This window comes from Coloeus monedula (genome assembly GCF_965178545.1).
Source record: "Coloeus monedula genome assembly, chromosome: 13".
Taxonomy (NCBI): domain Eukaryota; kingdom Metazoa; phylum Chordata; class Aves; order Passeriformes; family Corvidae; genus Coloeus; species Coloeus monedula.
The window spans coordinates 19,785,507-19,799,386 of record NC_138793.1 but is presented as its reverse complement, the minus strand read 5'-3'; the positions used below and the strand labels follow the sequence as shown (position 1 = coordinate 19,799,386).

General features: G+C 54.7%; 1 protein-coding gene across 2 annotated transcripts in view; it reads right to left on the bottom strand.

Annotated features, from left to right (window-relative positions):
- Nucleotides 1-13,880, bottom strand: part of ACSF3 (acyl-CoA synthetase family member 3) — a 51,050-nt gene that overhangs the window by 24,330 nt on the left and 12,840 nt on the right. Inside the window, exons 4-6 of one of the 2 annotated variants that reach the window (XM_082290340.1) lie at nt 12,741-12,895; nt 12,168-12,313; nt 6,338-6,450 (exon numbers count right to left, since the gene is read on the bottom strand). In XM_082290340.1, the coding sequence (XP_082146466.1) occupies nt 6,338-6,450; nt 12,168-12,313; nt 12,741-12,895 (414 nt within the window). The remainder of the gene's footprint in view (nt 1-6,337; nt 6,451-12,167; nt 12,314-12,740; nt 12,896-13,880) is intronic. The other variant, XM_082290341.1, reaches the window with a different exon arrangement.

The following is a 13,880-nucleotide window of genomic DNA, read 5'->3' as shown; positions in this document are numbered from 1 at the left end:
AGAGAACCAGGCAAGGACTCAATTAGTGGCCCACCTTTGGTTTGGTTTCCATCAGCCTCCCCTAAAAGTGGTGGTGGGGAGGCTCTGATGAGCTGTGGCTGCACACACGCTGCCCCACAACCTCTAATTGCTTCCCATGCTGAGCCAGCCCCTGCTCCCCTTGGCTGCAAGAGCTCTGGGACAGAGACTGCTCCTCTTCCTTCAGCACCTCCCCACCACGTCCAGGGCTCTTCCACAAACATCCCAAATCTTCCCTCAGCTACAAAGAGCAATATTCTAGTGGAAGGTGTCTCTGCCCATGGAATGAGGTAAGCTCCATCCTTCCAACCCAAACCAGTCTGGGATTCTATGGAAGAATAAAACAACAATGAAGAGATTAACAGAGACCCTGAGGGGGTGCTGTGACAAAGGTGAGCTCAAAGGAAACACTTGTGGAAAGAGACTTCTTCTTGACAGATGGACTCAACTTCCATGTGCAAGGAAATGCTCTCCTGGGATCGAGGCTGTCCCTGTGATGGAAGAGTTTTCAGCTGAGAAACAAGGGGATGTGATGCTACTGCAACCTCTGCCTCCACTTCTACTACCAGGAAGAAATAAATAGAGCGATGGCCACAAATAAAAAAAAATAATCAGAGGGCAGACAGAAAGAAGGAAGGAGATATAAATACATCTGAGAATGGAATCAATGCCCAGGTTGAGTAAGGACAAAAGCAGCCTGGGCAACAAAGTGGAGACTCTTGAATTACTTGGGCAGGACACAAAACAGGATCCTGAGGAGATGAGAGAAATATGGGGAAACAAAAATGGTAATTGGAACAGACACAAGTGCAGTGTCCAGCACTGCGAGGGCTTTGGAAGCAGGTTTTGGAAGAAGCCGAGGCAAATGGAAAATGGGAATAAATGCAGAGTGTTTTCACCAAAGGTGGATCGTGCCAGAAATCCCAAGGGTTGGGGTTGTAGATAAAGAAAAGCTGCAGATCTAATCCAGACTGCCTTCAACAACACACTGCCCACACTGCCTGATGGAAGAGATCAGGGAGCTGAGGAAAAGCTGCTCGTGAGAGATGGAATGGGGATGCTGGAGGTAAAGTCCACCATCGAGGTACCAATACATGAGGATGGGGTGGAACAGGGACAAGAAAACCTGCAGAGAACTGAAGGAGAGCTGTTCTGGAAGTGCAGGAGCACTGAGGACAAAGAATGAACGGGCCTAGGCTGAGCTCTGGTTGGGATAGGAAAGGAACAACTCAAGTGTTCCGTTGGTTGTTCCTCTGGGACAGCCAGAGACAGGACTCCCTGGGCCAGGCAATCACATCTTGGCTGTACCTGGCCATTCTCAGGAACACCAGGCACGGCTGGCACGTGCCCATCTCTGGCCTCCAGAGAAGAGCCAGGTACAGTCACACCACATGTCATGGAATAACTGGCTGGATGAGGAGAATCCCACAGGGAAACACGTGCCAAGTACCCAGACCCACACCTCCCACGGGCAGCAGCCACAGGGGTGCCCACTCCTCCAAGACGACCCTGGCAGCTCCCTGGGCACCTCCCCACGGGTCCTCCAGAGATCTGGGATGAACACAAGCGAGGTGGAGCTGCTCCTGGTCTCCTCCACAGGGACATCAACGGCCAAGAGCTGCAGTCACAACCACGGGTGACAGTGCCAGCTGCCCCCAGCCCCGCCGAGGTGCTGGCAACCAGCAGCAAGCTGTGAGCAGATGGCACAGACATGGGGGGCACAGGGAGGAGGGGACAGAGATGCTGGTGGCTTCGGGGAGGGATGGCCACAGCCGAGCCGGTTCCCGTCCAGGACGACAGCTTGCATATGGATAAACAACGAGATAATTACAACCTTTGGAAGGGGGGGAAGCCCACGGCACAGCATCCTCCTGCTGCCAGCTCCTGCAAGCCATCCGTCCCCACGCTCCCTCTGCAGCCTCTGCACGAGGCAATTGCTCGCCATAAAAGCCCTGGCTACAGCCCTGCCTTGGCTACAGCTGTGAAGCCATTTAGCTATTGATAGCCCCCCATTGTCAGCACGAGGGTTGGGCTTTCGTGAGAGAGAGCAATTTGGGAAAGATGAAAAAAAAAAAAGAGAAATCCAACAAAAATGACAACCCAAAAAACCCAACAAACAAACAAGCAAAGACGGAAAGAGACAATACCCGACAGCTTGCAGGGTTTCCAGGCCTCTGCCAGCTGGGAAGCTGAGCGTATGAAATATGCATTGCACTGAACAAAGCAAACTGAAACGTTCAGAGCTGGAGAGCTGTAACCCTTTCCTGGGCGCCACAGCCACGGGGAGAGCTGCCAAAAATTCAGGGGAAAAAACCCCAGGGGAGGAAGCACTTGGGGCTGTGGGTAAGGATTACTGAGGCTGAACGGTCAGACAGGCTCAGCAGGCAGCTGCCTGAGGAAGGGGGAAAGCTGAGGAACTGCTTCGGATGCCAGTGGCTCCTGGAGCAAGATGTGGGATGACTCCAAGCAGGCAAAGCTGTGCTGTCCCTGACACCCACTTCCACACCTCTGCTCCCCAGGGAGGTGTGGGAGGAGAAGCATTCCCACCAGCACTCCCAGGACAGCATCCCTGCGGGGGCCAAGCTCTGTGTCCCCGCACTGCTGCACCGGCAGGGCAGGCAGGCACTGGGACTGCCATGGGACTGCCACCTCCTGCCCACGCCGGCCTGCTACAGGCGTCCCCAGGCTGCTGCGCATCCTCGGCTGAACAGACGGAGCAGTGAGTGGATCTGCCAGGCTGGAGCACCTTGTCTGGGTGCTGGCAGTCCCGGTGCAGCCTCAGGCAGCCTGAGCCTCGTGGCTCCGTGTCAGCTCCGCAAGCCAGCGGCAAGGTGCAAAACACCCAGAGGAAGCAGCACAAGAGCGGCTGGAAACCTGAGCAAATGGGATGGACGGAGCACAGGGCTCCTGAGATGTGAGGAGACGGAAGGGCTGGAGCACGTGCGGGAAAGGAATCCAGCACTCCAATCAAGGGACGGGAGAAAATGCAGGGAAGAAGAGAGATCCAGCGAACTTTCAGCTAAGTAGATTATTGATCTTCAGGGTGTGCCAGGAACCAGCTTTGCAAATTACAGCAGTCCCCTGCTGCAAGCTCAGGCAGTTACCGGATGGCAGAGCAGGAACGCTCCCCAGCTCCCTGCTCCTGCCACCCACACACTTCCTCCTCCTCCTCCTCCGCCGCAGCTCCTGTTTGGATCGCACGTGTCCAAAGGGCGCCGGCACGAAAGGAAAGGGAGCGATGCCCCAGCCTAACGGGAGAGACGGGGTTAGTGGGGAAGGAACAGCTCGGAGAACGCCTGCTGTGCCGGGAGCAGGAGGCAGAACTCAGCCCAACGCGAGTGGGGAAGGCGCTGACCTTGCGAGGCTACGCAGACAATTCCCTTGGCAAAGGCAGCGCTCTCTGCTCGATGTCAGGAGGGCTCTGCAGGCACAGCCGAGGTGTGAACGCCTCGCAGATTGCCCTGACAGTGCCTCAGCCCTGGCACAGAGATCACCTGCTCACAGGAGCCCGGGCAGGAGAGATGGCTCAGAGCCCAGCTCCTGCCGGGGTGCTCAGCATCCCCCTGGATCAGCCCCATGGTGCCTGAATCATGGAATCACAGAATATCCTGGGCTGGAAGGGACTCACAGGATCATCAATCCAACCCCTGGCCCTGCACAGACACCCCAACAACCCCACCCTGGGCATCCCTGGCAGCGCTGCCCAGATGCTCCTGGAGCTCTGGCAGCCTCGGGGCTGTGCCCATTCCCTGGGGAGCCTGGGCAGTGCCCAGCACCCTCTGGGGGAAAAACCTTTTCCTGATCTCCAACCTAAACCTCCCCTTGTCCAACTGTGGCCGTTCCCTGGGTCCTGTCACAGGTCAGCAGAGGGAAGAGATTGATACCTGCCCTTCTGCTGCCCCTCACGAGGACGTTGAAGACCCCTGAGGTCGCCCCTCAGTCTCCTCCAGCCCTCAGCCACTGTAAGGTTCAGAGCCCTCCTGCAAGGGAGACAAGGAAGGAGGATGCAAGGAAAAGGCCATGTGGCACAGGCAGGTGACACCAAGCAGCTCTTCCCATCCCTGGGACAGCCCCTCTGCCGTGGAGGAGCTGATTTAAACAAAGCCAGGCCTTTCTCGGACCGCTGGAGCGTGATGAGCGCTCGGACTGTCAGATCCGCCTTGTTTTAAATAAATTCCACTGACGCTGTCTCTCCTGACATGAATTATTAACCAAGCATGATGCACACAGCGCCAGCAGCAGCGTCTGGGGCAGGCACTGAGCAGGTGAGGCTCTGCCTGGGACCGCAGGTGTGAGGCACTGGAATTCCAGCATCCCTGGGAGCAGAGGTGTTGTCACCACGGCTGCCACCTGCCTGCCCGTGTGGTCACGCCAGGGAAAGTCACACTCCATGCCCAGGGCATATAAAACCCAAACTCCTGGCACCTCCATGCATCCGTCTGTGCCAACACACGCTGGGAGCAGGGACTGTTTTTCCCACCTTGTGACAGTCCCAGGGACAGAGGCAGCTGGCTCTGCTCTGCTCCTGGAAACGTTGTGGATGTCCTGGAGGTACCCACCAGCCACTCTCTCCTAGAGTGGCCCAAACAGATGGGACCATTGCTCTCCCTCCAGCCTGAAGGAACTGCCAGTTAGGCTGGGCAGAGAGGAATGGTGGGTGAGATGGGGACAGCTTTTCAGAGAGGGACCAACCCATGAGCCAATGCCCAGAGGCAAATTACCACCTCTCCACACCCTCCCCGGCTGATGACTTGAGAATTCACCAGAACATCCAAAAGGTCCCCGAGGGAGAGCCTGACGGAAAGCAACCATCAGCAAGGGGCAGGGAGCCAACGGCAGCACTGGTGGGAGCTCCTGGAAGATTTGTGAGCCGTGGGTATGGACCTCAGCCACCCACACTGGGGGCTGCAGGGTGCCTGTGAGAAATCACCAGGATAAAGGGCAATTCCTCTCCCCCAAAATAAACCCAAGCAGCCTGAAGCCAGAGCAAAGAGAAGAGTTATGTGAACTCCAGCTCTGTGAAGCCCTGAGGAGGTGCTGGGCTCCCAGCACCAGACACAGATCATCTGGGCTCCCCTTCTCCGGTCACTCAGTGCAATGAGAAGGAAGGGGAAGGAGTACTGAGCAGAAAAAATAACATTCCATATTTTTTCCTCTCATAATTCAGTAGAACAACATCCACATTTCATCCTGGAAGGAGCTGCACTTTGGGGATTCTCGTGTCTGAGACCTAATTTGTAAAGCGCCCAGGGATCCCTGAGGGGAAAAAAGCATTATAGGATCATTATTAAAAGGGACACGTTATATTTCATGTCTCAGTTCCACACAAGTGGGAAAAAAAGGCCAAGAACAAACTCTGGGATCAGAGGACAAACCTGTGAAACATAACACTCATCTGGGAAGTGACAAGAACAGGACATGGGGAGTCTCCTGCTTTGCCCACTGCTCGGCCACGCCACAGCAGTGACACAGAGTAAGGAGCAGCAAAGAGGGTTTTTTTAATAGAAGCCACAATCGTGGTCCCTCTCAGCTGTCCCCTGGGCTGTTTTAAAGGTCTGGGGTGGATCCAGCTCTTACAGCTTCAGAACACATCCCAAGCACAACCCACCCATGGGGCTGCCCACGGTCCCGCTGGCTCCTCCACCTGCCACCAGATAATTTAGACAAAAAAAAGGTTTTTTTGAGCCTCTCAGCAGTGCTCACACCAGCAGTGTCTCTGGCACAGCCCAGGAAGCTCCTTCCAAGCCCTCAGTAGTAGGTGGCTGGATGAGAAGCCATTTCCCAGGGCAGTGAGTGAAGGTTGGGTTGGGAGGGACCTTAAAGCTCACCTTGTTCCATGGGCAGGGATCTTCCACTAGACCTGGTCTTCAGAATGAAATAGAGTAGGTTTAGATTGGATATTGGGACGGAATTCTTCCCTGTGAAGGTGGGGAGGCCTTGGCACAGGGTGCCCAGACAAGCTGTGGCTGCCCCTGGATCCCTGGAAGTGTCCAAGGCCAGGTTGGACGGGGCTTGGAGCAACCTGGGACAGTGGAAGGTGTTGCTGCCCACGGCAGGAGGTGGCACTGGATGAGCCTTAAGGTCCCTTCCAGCACAAACCATTCCATGATTGTATGGACAGCACTTGTACAGTCCTTAAAGTACCACGGCTATAGGAACCCACAAAAACAGTACAAGAGACTCAGTGATACAGAGCTCCTGGGAATTAGAGCAGCACAAGCCTCAGTCCTCAGGGTTTCAGAGGGCTGGGAAGGAGAGAACTTTCCCTGAACGAAGACCTTTCCAAAGGGAAGCAGCAGAGAAGACAGCTGAGCAGTACCTGTGTGCTGTTTTCATCCCCCTGAGCGTGGATGGTGTAGGAACAAGCCCCGTCCCTCAGGGTCTCGCCGGCAATGCGCACCTCCACGCCGGGGAGCGGGGTGCCCACAGAACCTGCGGAGGAGAACAGCATGGAAACGGTGCCCAGACTCTGGGAAACCACAAAATCAGGGATGCAAAAGAGCAGCTGCTCGTCTGTCAGTGGCATCTGTGGGCTGTGCTGGCACTGAAGAACCTCCTAGCGCGGGGTGTCCTTCAGGAAGGCATCGATCCCACTGTGTGCCTGCATGGAAGTGTCAGGGAGGTGCTGCCGTTGGCTGAGCAGGCAGTGCTGGGAATGCCTCTGAACACAAACGTGTCTCAGCCCCGAACAGTCTCTCCTGGCCACTCTTTGAAGACATCTGTACAGCTTCAGAGCTCAGGAATGAAGCTGTTTCTTTTTTTTTTTTTTAAAAAGGCACCACAAAACCTACACAAAGCTGTGAAAAGCGAGAGCACAGCGATTGCTCCTCTGCAGCCTGCACCTGACAGGGGAGGCAAAGGCTTAACAGCTGAGAATTGCCAGGGATTATCTCAGTTTTAGGAAACATCAATACACTGGAGACAAAACATCACAGGAGAAAAGCAGGGATCAAAACCACCCTGTTCTTCCACAGGTTTCAATTTCAAAGCCAAGGAGCTGACACTGTCACAACTACCACAACTGAGCTGCAAGCTAGGTCTGTGACCCAGAGCTCCCCGACCTGCAGCATTCCTGGTTTAGTGCCTGTTCTTCCTGGGGAGCACCTGAAAGCTCAGCAGAGAGGGCAGCTGTGTTCCTGTGACCTGTGGGATGGGCAGCTGCTGCCTCAGCAGGCCTCGCTCAGCACCTTGATGGCATGAGATGGCTCCTGTGGCAGAATGGAGCCTGTGACCTTTATCCCCTGGGAGCAGGGAGAGGGACAGCAGCTCACAGCAATCTGTGGCTCAGCAGGTCTGGACAGGACTGAGTTTCAATTGCAGAAAGACTTTTCACAAGGGCCTGGAGTGACAGGACAAGGGGAATGGCTTCCCACTGCCAGAGGGCAGGGAGAGATGGGATATCAGGGAGAAATCCCTCCCTGGGAGGGTGGGCAGGCCCTGGCACAGGGTGCCCAGAGCAGCTGTGGCTGCCCCTGGATCCCTGGCAGTGCCCAAGGCCAGGCTGGACATTGGGGCTTGGAGCAGCCTGGGATAGTGGAAGCTGTCCCTGCCCAGGGCAGGGGGGATGGAACAAGATGAGCTTTAAGATCCCTTCCAAACCAAACCATTCTGTGATTCTCTAAGTCGGTAACTGTGCTCTTTATCTTAAAGGATGATCAATTCTTTTCCCCTGGAGTGCCTCTAGTTGATGCTTTCCAGGTCTTCCAGGATCACCTTGACACTGGGAATTCTCTAGAGCAGGGAGTGCAGGACCTGGAGCTCAGCCCTGTCTTCCTCTTGTCACTTGTATTTCAGGCATTTGGGTTCAAGTGGCATTTTCCCTGTCCTGCTCTCATCCTCCCGTTGAAGCCCTGGAGATCTGCTATCCGTGACATCATGATTTTGTCTGCTACACTGGTCAGTTGCCATGGAAATGGATATGTCGTCGTAGCCCAGATTTATGGCATCCCTGCAGGATCAGCCAAGAGCAGATGGGCTATGAGGGAGTGAGATTTTATTGCAGCGAAACTACCCGAACAATTAGCAAATCTGGCTGGAAATAAACACAAAGCGACGTGGCAGCTCCGTGATCCGTGTCTGCTCCGCTCCAAACTGCCTCTGGCATTCCGGTCAGCCAGCACAGCCAGGTCCTCCCCTCACCACCAGCACCCCTGGGCTGCTCCCACCTCCAGGCCAGACACTGCCAGGACTCAGAGACAGAGGGTTGCAGCAGGGGAAGGAAGGAGCCACGAGCCAGAAGTGCCCTGAGCTACCGTGTCAAGGTATTTATGGAACCAGAGAATCACAGAAGTTGGATCCCACAAGGATCATCAAGTCCAGCTCCTGGCTCTGCACAGGCCAACCCTAAAAATCACACCATATGTGTTACAAACAATCTTGCACCTGCCATGGGAGGCTCCAAGAGGCCTCAAAGCAAATAACAAGTCATGGAAAACACCCTCAGTGTCGCATGGAAGGTTGCTGGAGCCACCTTCTAAACCTCTGTGGGAACGGTTTCTCCAGGGTGAGAAACACCGTGTGTGAACAGACTCCAATCTGCCCACAAGACGTGGCACATTTGTGGGCAGGCACCACAAAGTCAGTCCTGGAAAGCTCAGGGAGGGAGCAGAAACCAATGCAAGGAACTGCCAAGGGCTCTCACAGATGGAATTTTTCAAATCAAGATCAGCTTGATGCCTTCCCAGAAGATGCTTCTTCCCTGGATGCAAGCTGCAGACCTCAACATGGAAATGGGCAGTGACTCATGGGCAGCAGGACTCCAGGATTAGTGCCCACTGCTGCTCCCAGCCCTTGGGAATGAGACGCCAAAGATCAGCACAGCGCTGGCACATCTGAAGGCACAGAGGAGGTGACGTGTTCCCCACAGTGTTTCAGATCACAGCTACTAACACAGCCCCACCAATGCCTCTCCTACTGGGCTAAAATAAAACCAGCATGTAAAACAAGTCCCTGGTGGAGAGCTGCTTCCTTATGTTTCTGTCTGGAGAAGCTTTTCTGGTATTTAGGGAAAACGACAAACTTTGAAATCAACATCTGTAAAGGCTGAAAAAGCTCCTACCATTGATTAGAGCTCCACAAACCTGACAGGATTCATAGAATTTGTGCAAAAACAATGACTAGAGCTTCCCAGGCCCACCCACCGTGTCAAAATACACCCTGTGCCAACTCCAACAGGTCAGCAGAAATCTGGGCCCATCCCCAAAGGAACGGCCCCAGAGGTCCTGCCACAGCTGGGGTGATCAGAAGGGGGTCAGCACTCTGCACTGGCTTCCTTTCGTCCCCAGCCATAATCCTGAGGGGAAACTGGGGAGAAATCCCTGCTCCTTCCCCTCTCCATCCCTCCAATTTGCAGGCTCCTGGATGTTAAGCGATGCTGGCACCTCGCCCGCGGTGTCGCAGGGCTGCAGGCAGGAGGGGGTGACACCGTTCTTCTTTCACCCGTTCTCCTCTGTTTAAAAAAGTTGTCAGCTCTTCCCAGATCAATTTAATTGGCCCCGTGCTCTGTGTCCTTCGGTATCTGGGTAGCTCGGTGCTGTTCTGTGCCGCGGTGTCCCGGGAGGATCGGAACAGGCCAACGATAAGGCACTCAAGGATCTCACTGTCAACAATACACGGAGTCCCCGCTGTAGCAGCTATTAGCTGCCTCTGATCTAAACCTCCAATTAAAGTGGTGATTAGGCCCAGTGAGGCATTCTCCGGCCATGAATTATTCATCTCCCTTCACAGTAACAGCACCAGGGGGGATTAGAATGAGAGCTGGTGAAAACAGAGGCATTTTAAGCAGGGTTTTAACCATATACAAGCAAACATTTATCTTTCAAATCTTTCATCTTTGCTGCTTCTGGAAATTAAAGCTCCCACACCCCCATCCCCGTCCCTTCAGACCTGTGCTGTGGGTGGAGAGTGGGGACACATTGCTGGTGACACTGGTGGGGACACAGGCAGGGCGGGCAGGGTCCAAGGACTCAACCCTTCCCCTGCCACACCAAGTGTCTGGAAGAGGGCAAGGGAAGCCCCAGGATCTCTCCTCAGAGGCTCATGAATCATAGAATGGTTTGGAAAGGACTTTAAAGCTCATCCCATTCCACCGCTCTGCCATGGGCAGGGACACCTTTCACTATCCCAGGTTGCTCCAAGCCCCAGTGTCCAGCCTGGCCTTGGGCACTGCCAGGGATCCAGGGGCAGCCACAGCTTCTCTGGGCACCCTGTGCCAGGGCCTCAGCACCCTCACAAACAATAATTTCTTACTAATATCTAATCTAAACCTAAATTTAAGTGGGAAGCCATTCCCCCTTGTCCTGTCACTCCAGACCCTTGTCCAAAGTCCCTCCTCATCTTCCTTGTAGGCTCTTTCACGAACTGGAAGGCCACCATTAGGTCACCCCAAAGCTTCTCTTCTCCAGGCTGAACAATCCCAATTCTGCCAGCAGAGCTGCTCCATCCCTCTGATCACCCTGGTGCCTCCTCTGGGCTCACTCCAACAGGTCAAAGCACTAGAGAAGGACGTGTGCTGCTCCCACTCCAGGAGGAATCCTCTGGCAGATGTCCTCTGGTCCCAGCCCACCATCAGCTGACTCTGGGATGCTCTGTGGTACCTGGTGACCTCCTACCCAGCCTCTAACAGGGCACTAGATCAAAAGCTTTTTCACAGCTCCAGTAAATTACGCCTCAGCTTCACCCATCTGCTTCCCAGCTGACGCTTCCTGAAATAAATTAATCAAGCCTATTCAATTATAGCCTCCTTTCTGTACGGTCTCTTGCTGATCCCCACCTTTGTGAGACACTTCTCTCCCCTCTTGGGGCTGCAGGAGCTCCTGGATGGGGCTGGAGTGACAGTCCCCAGCCCCTCTGCTTTGGCTGCACAAGAGGATTTGTCCCCAGGTCCCCTGCAGACCCCGGGATCCACAGGGATGCTGCCTCAAGAGCACGGCCACCAGCTCTGGGGCAGGAGCTGCCCTTCTGGGTGCCAACTTCTGCATTGCCATGTTGCCTTCAGTCTTATTTCTTTTCTCTTTTAGTCCCCTAGGATATGTCTGGAGTTTCCACTCATTTTCCCTCATGAAAATCAATAAAAAGCAAATATAAGCAGGCCACAGGGGCAGTGAAATGCTCCCTGCCCTGTCAGCCCGGGGTGTGGGGCTCACACACAGCTCGAGCTCCTGCAGATGGGAGTCTTGTCTTTCCTGCCTGCTTCCCTCTCCTGCCTGCAGGGATGGGGCTGCTGGAGGAAGATAAAACTGGCTGAGGTGGGGTGAGGGAATGACAGTTACCCTGCAAAAGTAAAACAGAGTTTGGATTTCAAGCTGTTCTCAGGCTGAGGAGTCAACGAGGGGGAGTTTTGGCTTCTCCTCTCCCTGCGCGACCCCTGCGGGACCCAGCTTCTGCACCCCATGGGATTGGGGTGCTGTGGGAAGCTGTGACACCCAGGACACCCCCTGGGGTAACACCAGTTCCCCAGGAGGCTGCATATGGTGCCACGCCTGCACAGACAGCCTGTGGGGAGGCAGGTGGCACAGGGTGGGCACACAGATGGTCACGCTCCAACCACAGGGAGAGTGGGGGCATTTTATATTTGCAATGTCTCAGATCAATTTATTTCTAGGTTCCAGAAAGTACAGCCATGGAGAGGAATCACAAAGTGTAGCTCAGAGAAGGGGGGGAAGACAAGGAGAGAACAGGCCCAGAGTGTACAGAGAGGTGTGACAATTTTGAATTCCTGAAGAGGCAAGAAACAGGCACTAAAATAAGAGTGAGCAGACATCCTATTTTAAGTGTTCAGCACTGATGGGTTGGGCAACCATTGCTGTGGGGAGAATCCTGTGTGACACCACCCAGAAACACAACTTCAGGCAGCACGAGCTGAAGAAACACTCCTTCAATTCACCAAGATTTTGGAAGTAATAAAGCATCAGTCTGGAGTGTGCCAGCCTGGTCAGGCCAGTGGGCACCACTGCCAGCTCTGCACACACAACTTTGATCCCTAGGAAACCCAGCAGCCACTTCCCACACACCCATGTCCTGGCTTCCCAGTGCCAATTCCCAGCATCCTTGTTCCTACTGTGGCCTCTCCTCACTCAAGTGCAGAGCAAACCCCAGACCACTTCCCAGCAAACGCCTCCAAACAGGGGGCACCCTCTGGAGACTCCTACCTGGGACACGGATTCCATGCAAAGGGTTAGAAAGCGCCATGCCAATCTCAGTCATCCCATACCTCTCCAACAAGGTGTGCCCCGTGATGCTCTTCCACTTCTCCAGGACAGGCACAGGCAGGGCTGCTGAGCCTGACACCATTAACCTGCACAGGGAAAGCCCAGGCAATAAGGGAGTATCCAAGATCACCTTCGCTGCAGGGAACCTGCAGCCTGACACGGGGGCACAAAAAGCTCTACGTAAAACCCGAAGCCCCAGGAGGTTTTTAACCAGTACCAAAGATGTCCCTCATGCTCTCTGCTTGACATGGGGTTTAAGTTAAGCAGGACAGCCTCTTAAAAGAGATGCTGGAGTACAAGGCTGGGCTGCAGGACAGAGTCCTCAGCCGTGTGTTACACAGGGTGACACACATAACGAGCCCCTGCTGGCTTTCCCATGCAAGAGTGGCTCATAATTAAATAATGTCACCCTCGTTCCTGTCAAAGAGACACCAAAGCACAACAACCAGCACTGAAAGAGGTGATGCTGAGAGGAAAACCTGGAGCATCCAGTGAGCCACACAGCTCACCCACCTGATGTTCTCCTGGCAAAAGGCACGCACGAAATCCTGCACTTGGGGCTGGGTGAAATGCTTGTCGTAATATTCCATCAGCTTGGCATAGATGGTGGGCACTGCCATGAACACACTGACACGGGGAGCTTCGGAACTCAGGAGCTTCTCCCACACCTAGGAAGGAAGGGAACACACATGGATGAAAACACTCCTTTGCTATCTAAGATTTCTTGGCAGTACAGCTGGAAGCTCTTGTGTGCCCCTCATCCCTGTTCAGAACAAGTTCCCAACTTTCATCACGCCCCTATTTCCCAAAGCACAGTGTTCAGATCTCATCCCACCAGTGGATCCCCCACCCACCAGCACACTCATGAGATGATGGAAATCGCATTTTTTAGTCCTGTCATGTGGGAATAATGTTCTTCAGCTGCAACTCCTGCTAACCTGTGGGAACTATGAATGGGGACAAATTCCAGCAGCCAGCTCTGCTGGGACGCGGACAAAGACACCTCTGGGATGAGCAGCCAACCACGGGTCAGAGCCACAGATGTCACAACGGAGCCCATTCCTCCCACACCTCACCACCCTCCCCCCCAGGTAAGCTCTTCCCAAGACAGGAGCGATCCAAAGCCATCAATAAATCAGAGGCCCCGCTGACGGTGCCTCTGTCCCCGCGCTCCGGTCCCTGCCCCGCCGGTGACAAATGTATTCCCTAACAGCTCCTGACACCGAGCGCTGCCTCGGCGCTCCCCGCGCACGCTCAGCCGCACACGAGCGAGGCAAGGCAGGGATTGATTGAAGGTGAGCCAGGGATTCTCCTTCATGCTGTCACTCTGCCCCTTCCCTCCGTTCTGCTCACTCGGGCTCCGTTTCATCCCTTTCTCCTTGGCTGCGCCGGCGCCGCCTCCCCCCGCATCTCGCACTCCACTGCTCCAGAACAATCGGCTCCTAAAAACCCCTCCCAGCACCGGGTGGTTGATGTTAAAGAGCAGGACAAGTCCACAAAGGCACCGTCCCACCCAAGAGGAGGGAGCTGACGCTGTCCCCAGCCCAGGGATGGCCATCGGTGAGGAGAGGTGAATGCACAAGGTGGAAACCCACCGGACACCTTGGGAGGTGGGACATGAGCGCTGCAAGATCCCCTGGGAAAGGGAAAGTA